General features: G+C 38.8%; 2 protein-coding genes across 3 annotated transcripts; one reads left to right on the forward strand and one right to left on the reverse strand.

Annotated features, from left to right (window-relative positions):
- Nucleotides 1-223: 223 nt before the first annotated feature.
- On the reverse strand, nucleotides 224-4,731 carry LOC103462528 (testis-expressed protein 9-like). 2 transcript variants are annotated; one of them, XM_008405392.3, is made up of 8 exons: nucleotides 4,616-4,731; nucleotides 3,058-3,109; nucleotides 2,860-2,962; nucleotides 2,556-2,647; nucleotides 2,075-2,248; nucleotides 1,866-1,943; nucleotides 395-529; nucleotides 224-315 (listed from the first exon to the last, which is right to left on the reverse strand). In XM_008405392.3, the coding sequence occupies exons 2-8, from the start codon at nucleotides 3,076-3,078 to the stop codon at nucleotides 241-243; spliced, it is 678 nt and encodes a 225-aa protein (XP_008403614.1). In that variant the 5' UTR covers nucleotides 3,079-3,109; nucleotides 4,616-4,731; the 3' UTR covers nucleotides 224-240. The 2 variants fall into 2 exon arrangements, with proteins under 2 accessions (XP_008403614.1, XP_008403613.1); XM_008405391.3 differs by lacking the exon at nucleotides 4,616-4,731 and having other exon boundaries at nucleotides 3,058-3,223.
- Nucleotides 4,732-4,881: 150 nt separating this feature from the next.
- On the forward strand, nucleotides 4,882-27,000 carry LOC103462527 (DNA-binding protein RFX7). Its single transcript, XM_008405390.3, has 9 exons — nucleotides 4,882-5,078; nucleotides 12,115-12,148; nucleotides 14,147-14,232; nucleotides 15,008-15,130; nucleotides 16,908-17,024; nucleotides 18,506-18,590; nucleotides 18,688-18,910; nucleotides 19,955-20,235; nucleotides 20,839-27,000. Exons 1-9 carry the CDS (start codon nucleotides 4,882-4,884, stop codon nucleotides 23,812-23,814), a joined length of 4,122 nt encoding a protein of 1,373 aa, XP_008403612.1. The 3' UTR covers nucleotides 23,815-27,000.

The following is a 27,000-nucleotide window of genomic DNA, read 5'->3' on the forward strand; positions in this document are numbered from 1 at the left end:
CTATTTTCTGTTACGTGAGCAACATGTAACAGAATAATATTTTTATTAATAAAAACATTTTTGTTGATATATTTTTATGTATTAAGCTGTGCTTTAACAATATATTTTTCAAAATATGTTTAAAAAAACCTTCTGAGTGAATAAGTGAACAAAATATTAATCAACGCAACTTCAAACATTTACAGTGCAGCCCCATAACATGAAGAAATGGCTTTTTAAGAAGGACTGTGAGGATCACGTTTATTGTGTCACCAGCATGGCCTTGATGAACTCATCCTCTGTGAAGGACAGCAGCTTTGCTGCCTCAACGTGCATCTGCACACAAAAAGTTATGTAATGTTTTGAAATGTGAAACAAACCACACTGATTACGACAGTAAAATAAAAATACTTACTATATGTCTTTTCAGAATGTCGATCAGCTTGGCTTGCTTCTTGAAACCCGAAATAAGGTCGTATTTCTGCTTCTTAAGGAGTTTGTTCTCAGCCAGCAGACTTTCAATAGTTAGATTTTCTTCACTGTTCAGGACCTAGATTAACACAAGAAATCAAAATGATTCAATTAAATTCAGTTGAATTCAGTTTATTTGCATGGATCTAATTCACAATAAATGTGGTCTTGTGACTTTACAAAGAAAAACACTGCATATACAGAAATATAGAGTAAATTCAATCACTCCCCCGATTGCTAGTTCCTAGCCATTATAGGTGAAGCTGTTCTGCTGGTTCTTGATCGTTCCTCTTTAAATCCTAAGATAAAAACTCCTGTTTTATTTCTGTTCAGCTGCAGGAAGTTATGGCACATAAACAGATTGATTTGTATTTAAACATCACTCAGGTGGGTTAAGAGTCACCTGCTGACATTGTTAAGAAGAGCTAGTTTAACAACTGTCCACAGTTCTCAACTGGACTCAGTTTAGGTGAGGAAGTTTTCCATCTGGCGAGCATTGAAGAGGAGTACCCAGATGCATGTGATGGAGCTTTGTGTCTTTTTGAAAGACTCAGACTTATTCCTGTACCTCTGTTTGAATAAAGGTTCAACCAGCTCATACCAGAACCCCCATCTCCTCCTTGCTGGTGCCTGACTCAAAAGTGGAGCTATTTGCCGGTTACTGATCCACCTATAGATCCATCCATCTGGTCCACCAGAGTCACTCTTATGTCATCAGTAAAACCTTAGAAAACTCTTGTCTATTTCTTGGCCCAATCTAGACGTTTCAGCTTATGCGTCGTCTTCAGAACGGGTCAGGTTTGTTTCCACAACACGTTTCTGTTGATTATTTGCAGCAAAACGTTTGATGGTTCTATGATCATACCCCAACATCTCAGCAATTTCAAGAGTGCTGCATCCATCTGGTAGATTTTTGGTAATGTTTGACTTTTCAGAGCCAGCTAAATCTCTTTTTTGGCCCGTTTTACCTAAAGAGAAGAACCTGCCTAATAATTATGCACACCTTGAGTATCATCACACAGATACTCATCATCTACTAAGCTTAAATAGTCTGAACAGATTGCATTTTTTTCAGCTTGGAGTTAAAATATGACTAAAAATGAGAATCTGGTTAAAATACTCACTTGCCTAATAATTGTGCACACAGTGTAGAAGTATTATTATTAAACTGAACTCCCCATTTGGATAAACAATATTTACTAGAGTCTGGAAACCGTTACACTCTCTACTTTTAAAAGACGCTCTTCGATGTATTTTAGTTCTCTGTTGACAACTAATCAGCTTTCTAATGCAATTTTATTTATTTCTACTAACTCCAAGTAGGAAAAACAAGTTTATGTTTTTCCTATGTTTAGGATAAACATATCTTTAGTCCGTTGTATTTAATATAAAGAATTTAAATGAATTCAGCAGACCTTCTTCTTCTTCGCCAGATTGGCTGCAGTCAGTTGGCAGTTCATCCTCTCCACCTCCTCATCATAACCTTTAACCAGCTTAGAGAAACAATGAAGGTTATTGTTATTTATTATGGTAAATAGGGAACCATTCAAGATTATTGTCAGAATCTAGACATTAAACTTAAAAAATGCTTCAAGCTCATGCTTCAGTTGCCACTGACACAAACCTCGTTTAAGTCACACACTTGCAGATGGAGATTATGACATATTTGGGCAAGATCTTTAATTGAAGCTTTCTGCTCCTTAATCTGTATTTCCTGGACATCAATGGTCTTCTGCAGTCTGGCTCGATCGTCGCCCAGCCTCTTATTTGTTGCAAAAAGCTTAGCAAATTCATCATTCTGAAAGAGGAGAATTTACAAGTGTAAAGTCAGGCCAAAACCAATCAGACTCCAAGAAGATTTAGATTTAAATTTTTAAAAAGAAATCTGTGTATTTATATTTTTACATTTATTAACTTGATATTTAGATACATTTAAAATTAAAATGCTGTTGCATAAACAGGCCAAGAGACTATTGTTGGTATATTTGGGAAATTATAGGGCTTTTAAAATTAAGAATGAAAACATGCTGATAGTTCTAATAAACGTCCACAAAAGCAAAATAAGTTTGAACTACATGGGAGTTTGTTCAGATTTATAACTCTACCTTATTATGATATTCAGTGGAAAGCAGATCAAGTTCTTCTTGCACAATGTGCAGCTTGGTTCTTAAAACCCGAGTTTCGTGGTCAGAAAAAGCTGTAAAGTAAAACTGAATGAGTAAAATATGAATAATATGATTACTAAACTTTACTAAACTTTCAATAAATCACAATCATTAAGTTTATTATGGATAAAAACCAAATTAGAACAATATGTTGTTCTAATTTATTAATAAATCTTAACTAATAAATGGAGGGTTTATTAGTTTTTTTTGAGTTGACTCAAACATTCAGCATTTAGCAGGTTACCTGCAGCCTTTTCCTGAACACAATCATTTATTTTCTCCTCCTTTTCTTCTTGGTCAGCATCCACATATTTTTCTGTTATTGACACCCTTTTATTGGCCAAATACTAGAGATTACAAAAATAAATCACGTTTTTAGCCTCAGGAAAAGGCATCTGCAGAATACTCACAATTTAATCCAGGAAAAAATCTGGACGTATACCTTCATTCCAGGATCCTGCATGGTTCTTTCTTTGGACTTTGAAATCCTGCAGCTGAGAAGTTGGACACAGACGCATTTGTCTTTTAATGAACAGTGAGGCTAATGTGACGTTAATGTTTTAATTATAACTTCTAACTGCTGTTTAACACCTAAAAAGACGCAGTTCTGGTTGCCTAGCAACGACTCTAAAGTACGGAAGCTTCTGAAGGGCATTTGGCGATACCGCAAACAGAGATAGACATGTTTATGGTGCTTTGATAAAATAAAATAAAACTGCTGAAATTATTGAGTTATTAAGGTCATATTGAGTTAATCTTGTTTTTATCCGTCATTGAGGTAATTTGAAGTTCAAAAGTATAGTACTTCATAAAATCTTGAGAATAATATATCTGAATTACTGAAAATCTACATCATCACCTAAAATGTTTATTTTAAATTATGATAAAGTAAATGTTAACGATAAAATTCGACCTTTTCCAAATGTTGTTTGACTAAATGCTGATATTGTAGTTTTGTCGTATTGATAATTTGAGCAATTATAATAGATAAACGTCAAACTTTGATAAAAACACAAATCGTCTAGTAGCATTCACTTATACAGTTTTTTAAATTATTTATTACATCTGACACTGACCAAACATACTACTTAAACCCTCCACCAGGGGGCATAATTCAATACAGCAGGTTTTACAATGACCAGAAACCCCCAAATAAGAGACATTTCAAGGACACAGCTTTCATTTAAGAATGTCAATATTTTCCTCATCTGACAAATATCTGCAGGCATGATAATGTATTTAGTGTCTTTGGTGTGTTCTAATCTGCTATTAATGAGCAAAAAATAGTCAAAGTAATATATTTCACAATGTAAACATTTTATCATCACTCCAACCATTATTGTGTGTAAATTAAGGCATACTAATGTGTTTTTGTGTAACGTATTTCTCAAGTTTTTTTTTAAACAAGCCTTATGAAAAACACACATCATATCTTTTTAACACATGTTCAGATGTATTTTCATTTGGCATCATGTTTTTTGTGTTTGTAAGGGTTTCTGCAGGACTGATAAGTGAAGAGAATCCAAACAGGGACATTAAATCATACTGAGAATCAGTGGAAACTGAGGTTGTTTCTTGAAGGAATGTCTCGTTTCTAAGAGGGATGTTTTAACCACCACAAACAAAATCTGTGAACATAAATAATTTAAATATTTTTAATGCGTAATAATAAGGATATGTATTTAGATTTTATTTATTTTTTAGCTATTGTGGTACATTTTGTTCCGATCATAAACTGTCAATGAAAACAGTCAAAGCCATAACATTTGGTGATTTGGATATGAGCGAACAGAATCAATAGCATAATAAATATGCACGAACATTTCTATAATTTCAACTTAATGTCAGAAGAACAAGAAATCACTCAGATGCACTTCGGCTGACAGTTCAGCTCGTTTTTGATGCTGGCTTCACCACCGCGCATGCGCGTCCCCAGCCGCTACTACTCTCCATGCACATGCGGACAAATCCCACAACGTGCGGGGCAGAGCAGGGCTCACCGGAGGGAGTGATTAGTTTGTTTTCCAGCTGTCTGATCTGCTGTTGGCGCTCCTTTTTATTTATATCCACGCATCACCCAGGCTCCGGGCAGCGGCGCCTATTTCGGCTGCACAACCTCCAGACGGACCGACCGGCCGGCCGGTGGGTGTCCGGAGTCTGAAGCGAGCGATGTCGAAGGAGGAGCCCTGGGTGGCCACAACAACAACAACAACAACAACAACAACAACAGGGCGCGCTGCTGTCCCGCTGCAACGTGTCCCGGCCCATGTCCGCTAACCCGACTCCGCCTGTCTCCATCCAGCCCCGTTCATTCCAGGCCAGTCCCGCTCAGAGGCGCACCCCGATGGCCGATGAGGATCCCCAGCAGCCGGACACCGGAGCGGGGAGTCTACCCGGCCTGCTTCCCGGGCTGCAGGGTGCTGAGGCCAGCGCTCTGCAGCTCAGGATCAAGAACTCCATCTGGTGAGGTTTTACACCTAACTGTTTGGGCATGCACCATGCTGGACAAGACATCTCATCACTACCCATAGGTTTTGTTTTAGAGCAACACACGAGATAAGTATAAACTTATCTCTTAATTTTAAGTATAAACTGCAGTAGTCTTTGTGGAAATGAAAATGCGAGTACTTCTGGTGCTCAAGTGAAGATAAAAAGTAGTCATAAAATAGAGAAACAAACAAATACTCAAGTAAGAGGAGGCTATTAAAGTGTTTGGTGAAAGCTGATTACGTCTTCAACTAATGGTTATTTTAATAATCGACCATCGATCGATTAATTGGGAAAAAATGCTCACATTCTGGAGACTATTAATTTAACTACGGTACTTACGCCGTTTTTATACAGCATTATAAATACATTAAAAGATGCAAACACATAAATTAAGTTCCTTTTTTAAATAAGAAAGTAAACATGTCATTGCCTAAATGTAATAACATAAGAACATTTTTCTTTTTTTAGAATTTGAACCAGGTGAGGGTAAAACTAGACCATTACAGACAAAACGTTTCATCATCCCATTAACGATTAATCAATTACTAAATTAGTCGTTGATTATTTCAATAATTTATTCATCACCATTAGTCCGATTAATTGCTTCAGCCTGATAGCTGATCATAATATCTGATATTATTTAGCAATTATGAGATCAGACAAATAATATTAAAGTAAATGCAAGTTGGAGTTTTTCAAAGATCAGTGTTTTGTACATTGACCTCCATATTAGAGAGTGGATTAAGTTGATAGAAAATAACATTAGAACAATTAAAGGTAAGGTAATTTTAAATGTATAGCACATTTCAGCAACAAGACAAAGTGCTTTACATGAGTTAGAGGAAATACTGTGGTGATTTGAGTTCTTTGTATATTTATTTTGAGGTGTTTCTGTGTTTAGTTCTGTTTCCTGATAGTCTCTGTGTTGTCCTGTCTGCCCTGTTGATGGTGCCCATCTGTTTCTAGTTCCTGCGATGACCCTCCCCGTGTATTTAGTCCCCCCCTCTTCTCTGTGTTCCTTGTCGGATCCTTGTTGTGTGTACATCGTCTAACGTCATTTGTTGTTTGTCTTGCTTGCCTCCACAATCAAACTGTTAAATCCTGTGTTGGTTTAGCTCTCGTATTCAGTCTTCAGTTTTTCAGTTGCTACCGGCATTTAGCTGTGTGCTAATCTCTCTGCCGTGCCGCCTGTGATGGACTGTGTTTTGAGCTTCATCATTAAATTCATCATTTTCTTCACAACCTGGGTCTCAGCGTTCATCCTCACCACCTCTCAATCCCCACTTTATGACAAATACAAACAAAATGGCAAAAGAAAAGCAAGAGAAATAAATTACTCCACAATTTATAAAGTAATAGGAGTTTCTCTGAATAAACTAATAGAAAAGAAAAATAGTTTCTCTGAATTCTAAGTTTGTTCTAATTCCTGCTGTGAGTTGAGTGAAGTATATAATTAAAGTTATTTCCTTCACATGAGTTTGTGTTTTTCAATGTAGTTCATCACTGTTGATATTATAGATAACACTTTAGGAGAAACTTGGTGTCCCCGATAGTAACTTTAAGCTCATTTGAACTTTTTCTTAGTATAACCTAGTTGATTCTGCAAACAACACTAGATCCACCAATCACCGTCTTCTATTATTTTTACTAATTTTATCATTTTTATTTTAAAAGAATATAGGAATAAGTTAGAAAACGTGTGTTTTTGATTGAATTTGTTGTTTTGAATCAAACAGAAACTGAAAGAGATCATCCCCATTTATTCATCAAAGCATGCGTTTTTAACTTGTATTTTATTTCTACTAAACACGACATGCTGTTGATTCGTGTGTTTTAAAAGAACAAAAATGGTGGGAGTTATTGAATAGGAGGGAAAAATGCAGATTTCTTAGCATTTGATCGGCCTATCGTCAATCAGAGCAGATAAAAATTTCTTTATTCTGATCTCTGGTTAACAAAAGCATCTCTAAAGTCCTGATGTATTTGTTCATCCATTAATACCTTAATGTTCAAGCAGCATTAATGAAATTCTGTGTTCATTGTTAACGTTCCTCCACGTTAGCCTCCAAATGTTTAATCATGTTTCAAATACGAGTCCTTATATCAGCATGTTGTCTGTCAACATTAATGTTTTTAAATCCACTCTTCAAGAGTTTTGTGTAAGTAAAAGGTCACGACCCTCCGTTCTGCAGCAAGCTCTTCATGTTTATCAAGTTTGAGCTGCTGTGTTTGAATGTAGGAGTTTTGAGTATGCAATTATTTTTTAGCTGTGATTTCCAAGAAATCATTTAACTTATCATATTTTGGCCTTTTGATACAGTAAACATTGATCCATATGGTATTAAATTCACTCCATTATTAATATTACTGTGCGTGTGTGCATGCGTGCGTGTGTGTGTACTACCAATCAATTTCTTCCAGAGTGTGGGATAAGTTTCATTCACAATCCTCTCTAGTCTTTAGTTATCCTGCTTGATTTCGACCAAACGTTTTTCCTTCCACTCAACTTTTCACGTTTACAGCCAGATTCTTTACCAGTGACTTGCCCTGTAAATGACTGTCACCAGGAAATCTGACAACTCAGTAGTTTTCTCCATGACTGAGTAGGCCATAACATAACATTGAATCTATTTTCAAAAAACGTTTTTATTCTTCTTAATATTAACGTTTTCTGAAAAGCTGAATTCTGTGTTTTGGCTCATTGTTAGTCATAATTATCAAAAGTAACAGATAAAATGCTTGAAACAGAAATATGTGTGATTAATGAATCTGTAAATGAGCATCATTGTTTCAAACTCAAACTTGATATCCTAATGATATCCTAATGATATACTAATTTACTGAGATGCTTCGATTTCACCACTTTTAATGAAGGTTTATAGTTAGAAAACTGCAGAGTTTCAGAAAAAAACAAGACAGAGGCACAATTTCAAGGCACTAAATTACAAAGTCAAAATTTATGATTAAAATATTTGATATACAGCTCTGGAAAAAATTAAGAGACCACTTAAAATGATCAGTTTCTCTGATTTTACTGTTTATAGGTTTATGTTTGAGTAAAATGAACATTGTTCTTTTATTCTATGAACTACTGACAACATGTCTCTGAATAACAAGAAAAAAATTTGCATTTATTTGCAGAAAATAACAAAAAGATGCAGTGCTTTCAGACCTCAAATAAAGCAAAGAAAACAAGTTCATATTCATGTAGAAACAACAATACTGATGTTTTAACTCAGGAAAAGTTCAGAAATCAATAACCAGGAGGTTTTCAATGGGGTTCAGTGCAGTGGGCTCTTAGTTTTTTCCAGAGCTGTATATTACTGACATTTTTATAACAAAAATAAGATAAAGTAGTTGATTGTACTATAAAATAGCACTATAAAACCAATTAAGCTTGACTCAACTGCTTGTTTTCTGCTTGTGTTAAATTACTGAGCTGCGTTAAACCCTAAAACAGAGAAATGTATTCGTTTTGCATCATGTAAACAGTGATGCACACAGAACACTGTGTGCATCACAGTGTTCTGTGATGCACACAGAACACTGGCTTGTACTCAGGCCTCTGCTCTGACCTTTTATTTCTGTATGAAACCAAGGAGCCATGAAATGCCAAAAGGCTGAGTGACCAGAACCAGTTCAGAGTTCAACCGTCTGCAGAAACGTCACTTATCTGGTGTCGATGTCGTAGGCGTTTTCTGCTCTAAAAAGGCTGAAACTCACTGAGGTCAGAGTTCATTTTCTGTTGTAGCTGCATGGCAGGTGTCATTCAGCTTACCTGCCAGCTCTACCTCACAAAGAGCTTAATGACGGGCCTTCGGCAGCAGGAAATCCTCTGCCCCCTGGTGATAGCGAATTAAAGAGAGCCGCTCCTGTCACGGCTTAGAACATCTCCTGATTCTGACCCGCCCAGCGCCGCCGAGGGAGAGAAGCTACCCATCGCCCCCTTCTGTCTCAGAGTCAACAACTGTCAGACTCACCTGAACATGAGAGATGCAGCTCATTTAAAAACGAATAAAGGATTTAAAAATACTTTTCTGCTAGTTTATGATTCTGCATTTTGACTCGACCTGTTGTATTTTATTTATTTATATATATATATATATATATATATATTTTTTTTATTATTATTTTTTTTTTTTTTATTTATATATAACAGACATTTTTTCTCTTTATCATTATTAACAAAGAAAATAATTGATCATTATAAATTGTAGATATAATTTTTTTATATATATTTTAAAATATATTTTCTTATTTTTAAAAATAAACATTGCATTTTTTGTGTTAAAGATGTATTTATTTGGATGGTTTATTTATGCTTAGGTGCTTATATTATTGCAAATTAATTTAAGAGATAGACAAGATTTTTTTCCTCAAATTTTTGTTTATCTCCATTTTAAACAGTAAATTCAATAAGTAAATAAAATTAAATAACATGCAGTGTACCATGGGCTTACTATCAGCAGCAAACAAGAGGTAAACATTTATCTCTGATAATTAGGTTTAAAGTTTTTTAAAAGTTAATGTAAAATATTGTACAATTAGTGCTGTTAAAAACAGTTTTCTCTGTTGCATATTTCTTTTGTTTTTGCTTTTTTGTTAGATCATGAAAAAGTATTCTCATTTGTCAAAGTTGACTTGAGTAAATACAAGATGCAGTTTTCAATTAATGATTATTTTAAACATTTTCCAACCATATGTGATAAATATTATTCCAAACTACAGTTGGTGTTTTCTAGTTCACTGTGGAGGATTCTGGCCCTAAGTTGTTTAATTTGGCCACTCTATGGGTTTTTAGAGCACGATCAGCCCGCTTAAAGCCACAATATTCAACTTTTACAACATAATATGAGGCAGATAACCTGAAAAAAATAAAGTTTCTCCACTTCCTCCCAGTGATAACATTGCAGTCTACAAAAATGCTCCCAGTCAAAAACCAATCAGAGCCAGGAGGAGGGTCTTAGCGTTGACAATCATCCTCGGATAGACGCTGCTTAATGTGATATTGGTGGGAAACCATCATCGGTGGCCATGCTAACTAGCCTTAGCCTTCCTGTAGCGTAGCAGAGAGAAAACCCTCCTCCTGACTGGTTGTTTCTGACTGAGTGGTGTATTTCTGCAGATTGTACTGGGAGCACTGGGAGAAGGCAGAGGAGATCCATTTTTCACAGTTTATTTGTCTCACATTATACTGTCACAACATAATGATAATTTTAACAAGTATGTGGTGAACATGTTTTTATAAAAGCTGCATAATAAAACCTGCTTTATGGATTTTTTTATGGGTGGTTTGAAGCATCTCCCGTTAGCTTGAGATCACAACCTGACCGACGTTCTCCTTCAGGGGTTTTGGTAGAGAGCAGAATAACTTTATTTTTATCAGTTATGACAATTAGTTCAGGTCTGAATCTACAAAACAGCCTCAGACCATCACACATTTTTATTCTGAAAATGCTGCGATGAGGTAAGATAAGGTAATTATATGTAGCACATTTTCAGCAACGAGGCAGTTCAAAGTGCCTTTCATGAATTAGAAATACAGCAAAAACAAAATAAAGACAAAAAGGTAAGGGTAACAACAAGAAAGAAAGCAAAAGTACTACACAATTTAAACTAGGTCTAAAATTTGTTCTTGATTAGTAATAAATACTAATTTATAAACTAGTAGGACGGGCTGCACAGTGGCGCAGTTGGTAAAGCTGTTGCCTTGCAGCAAGAAGGTTCTGGGTTCGATTCCCGGCCCCGGTCTTTCTGCATGGAGTTTGCATGTTCTCCCTGTGCATGCGTGGGTTTTCTCTGGGTACTCCGGTTTCCTCCCACAGTCCAAAAACATGACTGTCAGGTTAATTGGCCTCTCCAAATTGCCCCTAGGTGTGAGTGTGTGTGTGCATGTGCATGGTTGTGTGTCCTGTGTGTCTCTGTGTTGCCCTGCGACAGACTGGCAACCTGTCCAGGGGGAACCCGCCTCTCGCTCGGAACGTCAGCTGGAGATAGGCACCAGCACCCCTCCCGACCCCACCAAGGGACAAGGGTGTAAGAAAATGGATGGATGGAAACTAATAGGACTTTCTTTGTCTCCATGTTTGATTCTTTGTTCTGGGTTGCTATTGATAAGTACAAACTAAATATTGGTTTTAATAGGAATGAGAATAAATAGTCAGTGATTTATAAACAAATAGGGGTTTCTCTGGATCTTAAGTTTGTTTTGCATTATTGAGGTATAAAACTAAATGTTGGTTCCAGTTCTGGGTTCAGTTCTGGATGTGTAAAATATAAAACCAAATTTTGGTTCTCTGTGTTGGATTCTTGTTCACACTTCATAAACTAATGAGAGTTTCTCTGTGTCTTGGTCTGATATCAAAGGTAAAAAGCTAAATGTTGGTTTAGAATAATAAGTACATGTTACTCCAGAACAGGACACATACTTTCTACTATTGTCCACAGGATATTTTCCTTTAAAGCTTTAGATTATCAAGATGTTTTATGGTAGATGTTTGTTTTTTATCTGACCTTGTAGCTCTCACTTTGATGTAATTTATGCCCATTTACTGTCAAAAACTATTCCTTTTCTGTTCTTTAATTAGATTGAAGCATCGTGTTTTGTTTTTGAGATCTTGTAGCATCCTCCATGTAATCAGTATAGGCTTGATTAGTGAAACTGAGCTCAGATTGAATGAATTTAATCACAATTATTTAATGATTTAGTACTTGTAAAAACTAGTTTTGCTGTTGTACGGCTGAAGCTACGTTTAATTAGACAGACAGCATGTGGTTTTCTTAGTGACGGTGAGTGAATTTCCTGATTGGTGGAGCGTCTCCCGTCTTAGAAACGTGTTTTTCTGTTTGTTTCGACATGTGGCTCCTGTAGTGGACGACCTGAGAGATGCTGCAGGGAGGGTCGTCACATACCAAACATTCCTCTGCTTTATAAATAAATACTGTTTAGGAACAAGCGTTCATGTTACACCAGCTTCATGCTAATTTATATTTTATGTCTGTTTTACAGCAAAACTGTCCAGTCAAAAGTGGAAAACATCCTGGTGAGTCCATGAAGTTCAACTAAAACCTTTTGGTTAATCTGATGTTTGTGGAACTAAAGATAATCATGATGTTCAACTTTTTACTTTTCCAATGATGAGGCGATCATTTTCATTTGTTGGGAGTTTGCATTTTGATCCTCTACTGTCCCTGTTGGTCTCTCAGAAAGACTGTTATCTATTCCTCATAGAGGTTTCAACTAAATAAATATTATTTCTGTCATTTATGTTTCACATCGTAGCTTCTTACAGGTTCTTTTATTAGGAAAATCCAGGACGGTACTTCCTGCTGGAAAGGAATCAAAATGTAAAAAAAAACAAAGACGGAATGATTTGACCGACGGCTCCAGGAGACTGAGTTACTACATCCAACCAACCAACCATCCAACCAACCATCCAATCAACCATCCAACCAACCATCCATCCACTCCATCAAACCGTCCATCGAACCAACCATACAACCAACCATCCAGCCAACCATCCATCCATCCATCCAACCAACCATCCATCCACTCCATCAAACCGTCCATCCATCCAACAATCTATCCATCCTCTCCATCAAACCATCCATCCAACCATTCATCCATCCACTCCATCAAACCGTCCATCCATCCAACCAACCATCCATTCAACGAACCATCCATCCAATCATCCAACCAACCATCCATCATCCATCCAACCATCCATCATCCATCCAACCATCCATCCATCCGTCCATCCATCCATTAGTTAATTTTTCCATCATACTGAACCAACAGCATCCATCAATTTATTCTACGTTTTATTATTTTGTCTAAATTATTATAACTTTTTCTTTTTTTGAAAATATGACATTAACTAAAAACCTAGAAAATTTTTAGAATTTTTAAAGCAAAAATAAAAGGTAACTCATTTGATAAATGGCTGGTTCTGATGAACCAATAAGAAAACGATCAGCATTAATATTGATTAGAACTGAGACTTCTCTCTAATTGACAGGTCACATTACGTCACTTTAGCTACACAAGTACAAACTCTGGCACCTCTAAAGTTACACCTGATGTGCGACCTTAATTATCCTTAATTATTTTTGTTTCATTGTGTGAAAGCTGCAGACAACCTTTGACCTTAACCCAGGGGGTGAACTCAGAGGATCAGTGGAGCTGTGCTGGGAGACGTGTTAACAGCAGAAGACTTTCGTTCAGTCTGCAGACCGTCCTGCCCCACAGGAGCCGGCCTGTCTGTCCGTCCGTCTATCCGCAGCGTCTTACTAAACTGAGTGTGTGCGCAGTGTTGTGTTGCACACACAGCAGATACATGAATCCCTCAGAGCTCACTCAGCTGCTGTCACCAACCCAAGACTCTGAAACATTTAACCTCTTATTAAGATGTAGGCACAATATAACCACATGACAATGCAGCAAGACTGCAGAGACTGTACCAGATAAACCTCAGACAGATTGCCATCTGTCATATAAAATACCAGTGAAGCTTTTGGGTATAAGTGAAAAATTTCAGTTACTGATTTAACTCCAAGTGAAATGATGTATTTAGGTGTTGTTGCTTGAACAGGGGTGTACAAACCTTTTGCCACATGGGCCAAATCGTCGAGTCTGAAGTATTCACTGGCCAAGAAAAAAACTAAAATAAAACGAAGCAAATAAAGTCCTCCAATTGTATTTTTTTTTTTTGTTGTTGTTATTCATCACAGATGCAAAACATAAACAGGATTTTGAACATTTGCATTTAATTTTGAAATTCTTTTGTGCTCAGCTGAACAAATTTATTCTCAGATATAAAAACAGGATTTGGGTCAGTTTCCTGTAAAATGTTTAAAGTGTTGTTCAATAAATTAAATAAAATCTGATTTAGATGCAGCAAAGTTTTCTTTTCAGTAAAAGTCCCTGAAAATGTTTCTACTTATTATACAAGCTTAGTTGTAAAAATAATACTTTGTGTTGTACTTAAGATTCACCCCGATTAAAAATATCTACTTTTATCCTCTCTTTTTAATGTCTACAGCAAGATGTGGAGAAGTTCTCAGACATTGAAAAACTCTACCTCTACCTCAAGTTGCCTACTGGTCCCAGCAGCAGCGCAGAGAAAAGGTAAAACCTCACAGGGCGATAAATCGACTTTTTTAACTAATCAAATTTTTGGTTTTTCCAAGATTAAATTTTTGGAAAATCAGGATTTTTTTCCCCATGGTGATGTCGGGACGCGAAGATGGCGGCCATCTTGACAAGCTTGTTTTACAGTTTCTATTTGTTTGAACTTTAAATTCAGAATATTAGAGCCAGGCTACAATTTTCTTTAAATTGCAAGAGTAAAGTCATGATATTACAAGAAACATATATGACAATAGAGTCAAAATAACACAAGAATAAATCACAATATTAGGAGAGTAAAGTAATAATTTTATATTTTAAAATAAAAAACTAAAATGAGAAATTTTAAGACTCTTGTGAAGTCATACTTTACAGATATTTAAAATGGTTGTAAAGTATGACTATTTTGAAGAAAGAACCACTTGAACTGAGCTAACCATTTTTCTATGTAAAACAACTCGTTTTCTCATCATTTTGAGACATTTTCTGATAAAAATGTGTTGTTTTTCTGCTAATTTTAGCTTAATATAGCCCAGTTCTAACACTCTCTAATTTCCTTTTAAGAAAATCAGATCTGGTATGAAAAAAAATCAGAGATTTTACCTTAAGCCATGTCGCCCAGCCCTGACCTCACCTGGATTATATAAATAAACATCTGAGAAATAACAATGATCCATGATCAAACCACAGGACATGTTTGTGATAAGCTGTTTGAGGAGGTTTTAGTGTTGCTGAATCAGTTTCTGTGCAGTCAGTGACTCGGCTCTTTTCTCAGTGACCAGAGCGCCCTGTCGTCCAGCCGCACTCAGCAGATGCACGCGTTTGGCTGGATCCGCGACCATCTGGAGGAATACCCGGAGACCTCGCTTCCCAAGCAGGAGGTCTACGATGAGTACAAGTACGGGCAAAACTCTGCTGCAGAATTCCACCTATTTTAGCCACAAATTCAGAGTTTCGCTTTTAGCATACAGCCACTAAATCAGACATTTTTCAGAAGTTGCTTTTGTTTTTCGTTTTTCTTTGTGCGAACACCTTACAGTGTTTGTGCCGCGTCCTGCCCTACATTACTGCAGGCTAAAGTGTCGGTATAAATAGATGCAGCAGGCATGAGAATCACAGAGCAGCATGTGTTGGTAATATTAGAATGGAAAATCTGAGACAGCCATTGAAAAGCTCTGACACTCTTATATAACTTTTTTTTTTTTTTTATCTATTTAACGCCACCAGAACAAAAATACAGCAGTCTCCAGAAACATTGGCGCCTTTGGAGCCGGCTACTAAAAAAAGACCAAAAACATGCAGCAGGCTTAGTGTTTGTTTGATGCCTACAAGGTTTGTCTAAGTGAACGGGAACTACAGCTGATAATCAATCAATAATCAACCAGGGCAGAGGTTTTGGTGAACTTTACATGTTTATTTTGGGACCTGAATTGACTCATACAACCTGATGGATCTGTAGTGTCAACAGGTGAAGGTTGTTCCTGCAGAATCTGGAAAAGTCTGGGATTTGATTCAGCATTGTTGGGCCAGTTTGGAAAACAAAAAATGAGTTTCCAAAAATTATTTGCAATTCCAGACTTTAATTCCTGTCCCATCTCTCCAAAAACCACAAATCTTGCCATCTGGTTTGTAGTGCAAATATTTTAGTGAGACAAAAGTAACTTACAAGTAACTTTTCATATATGAGCTTGTTTTATGTAAATAATTCCTTAAAAAAATACTAGTTCTACTGGCAGATTATTTCACTTATAATATAGACAAAATGTCTTCCGTCCTTCCTTCCCTCCGTCGGTCCATCTGTACCATTATTCTTTTTTGTTTCCTTCCCGTCAGTTCTCCTATCATCCCTCTCTTACTTTAAATGTGCCAAAAAGCTATAGTGAAGTACTGCTTACGGACCACAAAACACTTAAATCTATTAATTATTCATAAAGTGCTGAAATTCAGCGCACTGCAAAAATATTCACACCGTTTTTATACCCGTACCAATGTCTCCACATTTTATCACATTACAACCTTAAACTGTATTTTCTTGGTATTTTTGTGTGATACACCAACACAAATACATTTATTTTTTTAAATCAACTATTAATGACCGACTTTCATTTTATTCAAATAAAATTCTGAAAATTTAGTCCAGTTTCAGGCTGTCTCTCAATCAGCTGTGTGAAGTTTAGAGGCTGTGTGTTTTGTTTTTGTTGTCAATCCTATCGAAATAACTTCTGTGAAATTTTATGAAGGGCAACAATTTTGGGTTTTGGGGATGTTCAATTTTTAGGAAATAAGATTAAAAAAACACATACACAGAGTTTTAAACTTAAGACAGAGAAAGTTATGTAAGAAGCATGTGTTACTGTAGAATTTCGATGCAAAATCCATTTTTAAAAAAGAGTAAAAACTATTAAAACCTGCATTTGTTATTAGAGCTACACTTAAAAACATTAGTTGATTCTATATCGTTTGTTTAAGCAAAGATATTAAGTAAAGTTCAAGAGCCACTTGTGGCTCCGGAGCCTAAAATTATATTGATGTGACAAAAAGCAAAAGTCAGTGAGATAAAAATGCCATTGAAAGGCATTTCACAGTAAAAACACAGAGCCGAGGCGTCATGTGACCGCTCTCTCACGCTTTGCTGTTGTTATTTACTAATTTATTTTCTCTCTTGTATGATTCAGGAGCTTCTGTGACAATCTCAACTATCATCCACTGAGTGCCGCAGACTTTGGAAAGATGATGAAAAACGTCTTTCCAAACATGAAGGCGCGTCGGCTCGGCATGAGAGGGAAATCTAAATATCCTTTACTGGAATGGATCGTACTGTACTGGTCTGGCCCATGTCTGTCTGCATGTGTGTGTGTGTGTGTGTCTCAGACCATCTGCTGCAGCAGTTCATAAGCTCTCTAAATATAGATGTGAAATGAAATGAAGCCCCCTTCCACCTCAAAGGCAGCAGCAGAATACAGAGACCCTCGGGGGGGCGTCTCTGTGATCTTGACCTTCATGCGTAGCCGAGCCTGTTGAGCTCGTGACGTCAAGCTGCTGTTTAGTTTGCGTTCGTGACCTTCACTGAGGTTAATGTCATTATCTCAGAGGAAGGTGGGGTCAGATATCTTCAATTTCGTCAAGTGGCTAAAAAAGACGTCTTGGTCAGCTGAAGGAATACTGGTTTTTAGATAAAAGCTTCAGAAAAACTGTTTTTTATTAGCATTAGGTTGAATTAAAAAGCTAAAACATAGACTAGTTTTACTGTGTAAGATTTTTTTATTGCATGTATCAATAACAATGCAGTTTAAAGAGCTTAAAAATAATAAATAAAAAGAAACATTACAATTCAGTAGTAAAATAAAGCAAAGTAATAAAACTAGATGTTCAGTCAGTGTGCCAGTTATTAAACAATGGCAATTCTAAAATTGGTTTCTATCTTAAACGAACTCAATGTTTCAGCATTTTTTCAGTTTTCCTTGAATCTGGTTCTGAGCATCTCCAGCATGTTTGGTCAGCTGGTTTTACTGATGTGCAATGGCTACTGGAAAAGACAATAGTTTTGTTGTTGACTTATCATCCAGAAACCACTTCCTAAATCCTTGTTGGTTGTGCAGGAGACTCTACTTCTGCTTTTCAAAGATGTAGGGTTGCATAATTCCACATTTGTTTGCAGCCATTTTCACGTGAGCGTAAACGTTGAGTTGGGGGTGTGGCCAGCAGCAGCTTATTTGGATTTAAAGAGGCTCTACACTGCAAAATCTTACCAAGTAATTTTGGTCTAGTTTCCAGCACAAATATCTTAGCAAACTTGAAATAAGACAAAACTAACTTACAAGTAACTTTTAGCAAGATAGAGACTTGTTTTAAGTAAATAATTCTTTAATATTGATGAAAATGTACTAGTTCCATGGCAGATTATTTAACTTATAACAATACATTTTTCCCATATAATAAGTTAATTCATCTGCCAATAATAGAGCAATATTAAGGAATTATTTAATTAAAACAAGCCTCTATATCGAGCTGAAAAATTACTTTTAAATTAATTTTGTCTTATTTCAAGTGTAATAAGATGTTTGCACTGGAAACTAGACCAAAATTACTTGGTAAGATTTTGTGTTTTTGCAGTGTAAGCAGCTTGTTATGAAAGAAGCTCATTACAGAATAAAATCTCATTATTTAGGAATGCTTTTATATAAAAGTAATGAACATGTGTTGTTTAGCCCATAGAGCGTTCCTAACCTGTTTAAATACTTCCTAAAATGTTTTGGCCTTAACATGGACTTACATATTGCTACAGTGGACTAAGAAAGAGACCGTTCGTCCACATGCCGTCTTTACCCACTTTGGACCTCCATAAATCAGCAGATGGAGTAAGCAAATCGGACTTTCAAAAACATTTTGTAGTGCTGCTGCTGGAGAACCTTTTATTAATCTGTCCTTTCCTGTATAACTCCATCCGTCGAGCAGCTCCAGTGTGACGCCCTGGAGTCGCCATGCCATGTGAGCGGCATCAAGGAGGAGGTGCGGTTTGCAGCCTGTGATCTTGTGTGTGAGTGGGCCCAGAAGGTTCTGAAGCGCCAGTTTGATGCCGTGGAAGACCTGGCCCGCTTTCTGATCGACAGCCATTACATCAGCAACAAGTCTCTGGCAGCTCTCACGCTAATGACCGGCGCAGCAGCTGCAGCACCAGGTGAGCAAGTTAACGCTGCCGAAAGGTGGGGGAGACATCTAGTGGCACTTACGTGTTACTGCACTCTCTGTGGAGGACCAAAACTGACATAATTAGGAATAAAATCGGAAATTTGTATTTTTTGTTTTTCCTTTTCCTTAAACATGTGTTTTTGTAAAAAAAAAAAAAAAAAAAAAAAAAAAAAAAGCATATATTTTCTTTTTCCTTTTCCTTAAACATACATTTCATCAAGAAATTTATATTTTGTTTTGTCTTTTCCTTATACAAGCGTTTGTTCTTTTGTCATTGGCCTTGTCTCCTTTTTTAGTGTGCGTTGCTTTAAATTTGATTCATTTTGTCAAGTCAGTTTTTGACTTGAAATATTTTTACTAAAATGATCAAATGTTTTTTAGACACTTATTTGAGAGGACATTTATTTGAGAAACGTTTTGGGGAAAACATTACTTTTGGGAGTACTTTTACTACATTGTACTTTTACTATGGAGTATCAGCTTTACACTCGAGTGAAATTCCTGTATGCTCTATCCACTGTGAGTAACTTCAATTAATAAAAACCAAACTTGTTTTAACCAAAAATAAATAAAAACAAATCACGAGACACACACCAGAAGTTTTTGTTAAAGTTTGTTAAGTTTTACAATGAAACAAATTGATTTGGTAAAATGTTTATTTTGCCTGATTTTGTTATTTATATAAGTTATTTTCATTGTGATCTTACCAAATACCAAAATTTCCACATAGTTTTATATTTTGGTCCTTCTGGTTATGTATTTTTTAACTATTGATTGATGTTTAGATCAGTTACTCATTACTTGAGTTGACTTTTTGCTAAATCCTTTTTTACTATAACTTGAGTAATTTCTTTTTACTTTTTCTTGAATACAAATAAGTTGAAGCAGTGCTATACTCTTATTTGTGTTCAGTTTTTGGGTACTCTACCCACCACAGAGCAGTACAAAATATTTTTTCATTGTGAACAGTAAACTATAAATAACATTGTTGTTGCAGTGTGTCTTTAAGTCCTTCTCCTCTGTTTGTCTCCAGAAGTCAAACCTCAGCAGACCGTCTCAGCCTTTGCACCCACAGCCGAGGCTCAGCCTTTCCAGCCTCAAGTCAAAATGTTTTCGTCGCCGTCCGTAGACGCAAAGCAGCAGCTGCAGAGGAAGATCCAAAGGAAGCAGCAGGAGCAGAAGATGCTGTCTCCTGTTCTGGGAGAGGAACAGGCGAAGCGGATGCTGGACAGCGTGACTTGTAGCAGCCCCAGCCCTCCCTCGCCGCAGCCGACCATCGGCATCGTGGTGGCAGCTGTGCCGAGTCCCATCACAGTAAGAAATGAGGATTATGTCTTTTAATTTTACTCCCTGCTTCGGCGGGGGTGAAATTACAGTAATAACCCAAGATTGGCGGGAAAGCACAACGTCTCCCCTTTCAGAAACCACTGGAATGTTTCATATAGCGCAAAGTGTGGCGGAATTACGGTACTGCAAATTTGGCTGGATCCACGCCGATCCATTCAGTCTGGAAGGGTTCATCTTAGGGCTGAAACGATTCCTCCAATGATTCGAGTACCTCGATTATTAAAATTCCTCAAGGAAAATTTATCTGCCTCGAAGCTTCGTTAAATTATGTTTCATTATTTAGCGCACCGTGTTCTGCCCGGGTCGTTATTGTGGTGGGCAGCGCTCTCACTTCCGCCTATGAGTTGTTGCTAAGCGCTAGCAGCGTACATTGTGTGGCGCGATTATCAGAGTGCTGTCGGTACCGCGTCGTCACTGTGAGAGAGAGAGAGATAGAGAGAAAGATACTCAATTAATCTAAAAAATATTCAATAGAGTACTCGATTACTAAAATATTCATTTACGACAGCCCTGGTTCATCTGATTAATCGCTTCAGCCCTAACTGTATTTATAATTGTTTTTGTGTTTAGGTGCAGAAGAGCGGGCAGCTGCTGTCACCGAGTCCTGTGGCAGCAGTGGAGAGCAAAGTTCTGCCGATCAACTTCCAGATGGTTTCCCAGCCGGTTCAGGTAGTGAAGCAGAGCCCCAAACCCGCCCAGAATAACCTGGCCAGTCCAGTGGGGGAGCGCCCAGTTCGCCAGCGCTACGCTCAGATCCTGCCCAAGCCCTCTGCCACCTCCGGCATCGCCATGCGCTCGCCCTCCACCATGATCATCGCCAACAGCCCCATTAAGACGGTGATGACCACATGTCAGGTCAGCCCTGTCAGCCTGGTCAAGATGACCGCCATTTCTCTGGCGCCTACCAGCGGGGAGACGACGTCCCTCACAAACACCACGCTGCGGCCGACGTCTGCAGGCGTCGCTTCTGCAGCCGCAGCAGACGCCGGCTCCAACCAGAACGCACGGAGCGCTTCCGCTGTGGCCGTCCTGGCCCCGATAACCGGGGCAGACACTCAGAGCATGGATGTGGAAATGGAAGTTGAAGCAATACATATGAACAGGCAAATGCAAAATCCCAGCAGCCAGGCTTTGACCCAGGAGGGAGCAGCAAGCAGAGCTGGAGGTGCAGTTCAGAGAGCGGCTAGTGTGCCCATCCCTCACTCCAAAGGCTTCCTGGGTCTGGAGGAAACATTGGCCAACACAAGCAGTGGAAACTCCTCATCTGCGGTCAAAAGTAGCAGTAATACTGCCAATAAAGCCGGCTCTTTACTCTTAACCTCTCCTAATCTGAACACCAGCACTCTTTCTTTAGCAAACACCAGCAGACTATCGTCCTGCGGAGAATCCGCCCAAGCAGAAGACGGGTTCTTATCAACAAAGAGCTTCAGGAAACGCTCGGGCCTCACTTCAGACCTCTCCCCAGTCAAACGGGTTTTTATGCCCCAGCAGCCAGCAGAGGGCGCTGGTTATGTCCAAGGCCACTGTAGCTCAGGTAGACCAGAGAGTGCGCCAGCCTCCAGGGAGCTGGAGATGAAAATGAGCAGCGTCTTCTCCTCTCAGGTCCATGTACAAAGTTCTTCCTCTCTCTTCGACTCTGTTGCCAAAACACAAAGCTCAATGCAGAGGAAAAACACTCCCAGTGTTATGGAAACCGGTGACACCTTGATGCAGGAGCAGCGGGGGCACACGGTGGGTAACATTCACGGCATACCAGCTAACCCCGGCTACCAGAATCATGCAGGCATGACTTCAAACTCAGCTTATCAGTGCAGTGCTGCTGCAAACTCCCTTCAATTTGTGAATCAAGCAGCTTCTAATCAGCTCCCCATGCAGGAGCACATGGATTACTTCTCCTTTGATGATGATGTGACGCAGGACAGCATCGTGGAGGAGCTGGTCCAGATGGAGGAGCAGATGAAACTGAAACGGCTGCAGGAGCTGGGAAGCTGCGGCCTGCTGCAGGGCCAAGCCATCCTGACGCCCAACAACATCGCATCCGCCAGCCAGAGGATGAGTGGCTTCTACCAGGCCCCCAGCAGCCTCATCCACACCCCCACTCCCACCTCAGAGGTGATGGGTGGAGCCCAGGCCCTGACCGGAGACAGCCCCTTTTCCCGGATCGCCTCCACCACCCCAGTGGACAGTGCCCTGGGCAGCAGCCACCACACCCCCATCGGGACGCCTCACTCCAACTGCAGCAGCACCGTCCCTCCCAGTCCGGTGGAGTGCAGGAACCCATTCGCGTTCACGCCCATCAACTCCAGCGTGACGTGTTTCCACGACAGCAGCCCCGTCTCCAGCAGCCCCGTCAAGCCCATGCAGCGGCCCACGGCGACCCACCCCGACAAGGCCAGGCTGGAGTGGATGAGCAGCAGCTACAGCAGCGGCGGCAGCAGTGGCGGCGGCTCAAACAAATCAAACAGCGGGATGGGAATCCTCACCGGCTACAGAGGCCTGACAGACGAGCCGTTTCAGAAACCCCACGCCTTTGCTGTTCCCCATGTGCGCCACCATGACGGCCACTGTGGCCGCCTGACCCCCATCTCCCCGGTGCAGCAGGTCGCCAGCATGAGCAGACAGGAGGGCTTCGCCGTGCCGGCGCCTCTGGATAACAAAACCACCTGCATGACGTTTCGCTGTCGCAGCGTGAGCCCGGCCGTGCATCAGAGGAACCTCAGCGCTCTTCCCAACGTCCCGCGCTCGGTGGTGTCCCCCTTCAACTCGCCCGTGACGCCCGAGGTGCTGAACATCTTTGCCAACAGCGAGGCAAACCTTGGGGTCAGCAGCTTGGCTCAGAGGAGCCGCTCCGTGCCGCTGAACATTATGATGCAAACCGAAGTGCAGCAATGCAGCAACATCAGCAGCATCCTTCTGAGCAAGCTGGAAGGATGCTCAGAAGATGACGCGCTGCGCGGTTTGGGCGCGCATGGTGTTCCCTCCGCCTACACTGCTCGGATGAACCTGACCCAGATGCTGGAGTCCAACTCCAGCCGCCCCGGCGGCGATGACACCCTGAGCCTGATGGCATCTGAGTCCGGCGGCAGCTCACAGCAGCCAGGCTACCTCATGGAAAACACTGTTGGCGAACAAATGAGTCTCTCAGCGGGCAACAGCCAAACTCAGCCAGCCTCTGCCGAGCAGCAGCAGGCTCAGTCTGCAATGCTAGCTTTGAGCTCGCAGCAGCATTTGGACTTCAGGAACACGCAGCAGCACCACGTCCTGACGGGGCCGCTCATAGAGCAGGTGTCGGAGTTTGCCGCCGGCGGGGCAGACTTCCCCTGTGAGATCAGGATGACATCAGATCTCTCTGGCAGCATCACCGACCTGAACTCACTGGACACAAACCTGCTGTTTGACCCCAGCCAGCAGCAGAGCCGGTTCCACAGCGCCGCAGCCGAGGAGCTGAACGACCAGCTGTTCCAGCAAATCAGCAACACGCCACACTCAGGCGGACTGGACTGGCTGGAGAGCAAAGATCACCCCACTGTTGGGCTGATGGGCTGAGAAATGAGTCTTTTTCCATTTAAAACTGATGTAGCTGTGTGTTTTTTAATGTATCTATCAGGTATTTACACCGTAACTCTAATGTACTAACAAAGGACACACTGGAGGTTTGTCCGGTTCAAGTGCCAGGCTGAACTGATATAATGCTGCAACACTAAAACGTCCCTTTAATTATACAATAAAAAAAATCACCTCCTGTTTTATCAAAAGCAACTCCAGCAAGCAGACAGAGCAAAAAAGATCAACACTAGCCTAAACTCACTGTTGTATATTTCTCTAAACATACAGGTACATCATGGTATTTAACATTTAACAAACTGCATCAGTGTTTAAAAAAACATAATATAAATGAAACTATAATCTATTCTTAACTATTAATATATATTACCACAGATCTGTGTGTCTTTGACTTTAATGTAGGAATAAAACTCAACAGTTTACTTAGATATTAATATAAGTTAACCTGTGTGAAAGTGTTCACCTGTGCTGCATCGACGTCTAATATTCTCATGTTTCAAGACACACAAATTCAAAATTTTACATAAACACACAAAAATTTATTTCTTTTGACATATGTTCTCATTTGCTTGATAAATTAAACTTACTTAAAGGAACAAAGTATTCAGATTGTAAAGGGTTGGGAACGCAGTTTAATACATTTTTGTTTTAGCTGAAGTATAAAGTGTATACATGTGTTTGTGGTTCTATTTACTACAAAGTTTAGATGAATACAAAAACCTGGTTCAGAATGCGAAATAACTGACATTTTTCTATTTTTAGATTAAAAAGATAAAAATTATCCATCTAAACCAGCTGTCTGCTTCTAGGTACACACTAGTTTACACAAACATGACATTTTGATCCAAACTCATCCATGTAACTAATCTTATATACAAATATATTTATTATAATGTTTTATCTATCTAATCATATACAAATATAACCAGCCACATTTATTTTCAACCCTGGTGAAGAAATAAATAAATCACACAGAAATATTATAAAAAATCCAGCACTTAGAGTAGGAATTAAAAAATCCAGTGTTTAGAAATAATTACGTCTACAAAATCACCACTGGTGCAAATGTTGAAATGAATGTAGCTGAAGCCTTTATTATTTATTCTTTACTTATGTCTACTATTAACTTATTTATACGTTACACAGAGGTTTGTTTTCTTTAGCCGCTGGTGCATAATGATGCATATTTATTATCTGTATGTCCTTTAAAAAAGCGATTCAAACAGGAAGGGAGACCAATTACTCTGCCACTGTTGATCCAGTTAAATGCAGTTATTCCCTAACTTTGATTATTTACGTTATTTTCCTGTAAGAGACAATGCTACTGCAATACGAGAATGAATTATTGAGTTTTTCTTTACAAAACGTGTGTAAAAGTTATCTTTACAGAACCTTAAAAGGAAGGGGAAAATACTCCTAAAGATTTTCAAGCTTTAAAAACATTTTCAATGTTTGTTTTGTGCTTTTATTTAATAGAAACATCGTCGATCTGGGCAGATTTAGCGCTGATAATTCCCATAAAACTACACGATTTATGCAATTTCATCAAAAAGATGTTTTGAGATATTTTCTCAAAAATAGCTTTGAATAAAATATGTCTCACCAGCAGGGTCCTTTTCAACCACTAAATAAAAGAAAATGTTTATAATAAAACCACTTTACTAACAAAACCCATTGAATGGGTGGTTCTTGCACTGTTTTTATTAATAATGAACATGAAAAGCAATTGCAATCTCTTTTGTTTTTTTGTTGGTTTTTTTGCAAGTTTCCCGCTTCTCTCTTGTGGCTTTATGAATATTTATCTTAAACCACTGCATGCTAGAAACGAATTACCTGGATTTTATTTCATAACTCGAGCCAGGTGCTGTAAAATCCCTGCTGTGCTTAAACTGGCAGGACAATTAAACGGAGGGTCAGACTGAGACGTGGTGAAGAAAACTTCACCTTTACGTCAACAGAAACTCTCACAGAGGAATAAAGACAGAATACGGTTTAATCCTCATTAATATGTAACGTCAGACTCGATCCTTGTAACGAAAGCTGTGCTTTTATTTTATTGGCTGGGCTGTGTAATAAACCTGTGGCTACAGCGCTGACAATCTGTTGTGCTTTACAATAAAAACAAGAATAATCACTGTGTTCAGGCTGCCATGTGGAGCTCCTCTTCCTACCCAGGCAGCTTCACGCTAAACTAAAGACGTACCTGAGGATCTCTGGTTCCTGAGCCTTATGTCCATGCCAAAGATGTCTCCTCCAGAAACTTGCACTGTGCAGTGAGTGTAATGTTAAATAGTGCTGTGTGCTAGCAGCTAAAAGCCATGTAACTGCACTTTGAAGGTACGACGAGAAGCAGAAACCTTGTGACGTTTACAGCACTGAAAAGACGTTTGTCTCTAAAATTTAGTAGTCTCTCTGTTCACTGTCTTTGATGCTTTTGTTTAAGCAGCAGGAACATGTTTTATATAGGAAAACTGATCCTACAGGCGACGTATTGATCTACTGTTTGTAATTTTTATTGGTGTTTTTCTGATCTGACTCTGTACTGCTGTGTTTTTGTACAGACTGGAAGTGTGATCAGTTCTGGTTGCTTTACTGCTATTTATTTACGCCGGGTTGTTTGTACAGAAGAACTAAGACATGTAATGTTGCATAATCACAGTAACTCAACTGGTGTTTTATATTATGAACATATACTACCACAATAAGGTTAATCTCTTCTTGTTTTATTGAATTTCCTTTTAGATGCATCCTGGCTCCTTAGGTTCAGGATGGAGCTCCAAAAACGTTTGCACTTATGTGGAAGTGGCACTATGTGTAATGGGTGTCTGTTCAAAAAATAATGTCTGGATACATTAAAAATGCAGTCAGCTGAACCTTGCTAATTATATTTGACTGCTAAAATGCAGACTTTATATTTGTTGTGTGCATTTTTCCGCTCCAGGTTTCCATTGTTTAACTGTGTGTTCGTTAGCACTAATGTTTCACTAAGACTTTACCCTTCCTCTTGTAAGTGGTGCCGAGATGTAGAGCTTCTCTCCACTGTAATCATTTTGCTGTGACATTTTTTTTGTGTTTTGTATTTTAGACATTGCTTTTACGAGAGGAAGTGCTTGTTGATGCATTTTTTTTAAAACACTTTTTAAAACTAATAAACATTTTTAAGTACAA

This window comes from Poecilia reticulata, chromosome 3 (assembly GCF_904066995.2).
Source record: "Poecilia reticulata chromosome 3, P_reticulata-male-v2, whole genome shotgun sequence".
Taxonomy (NCBI): Eukaryota; Metazoa; Chordata; class Actinopteri; order Cyprinodontiformes; family Poeciliidae; genus Poecilia; species Poecilia reticulata.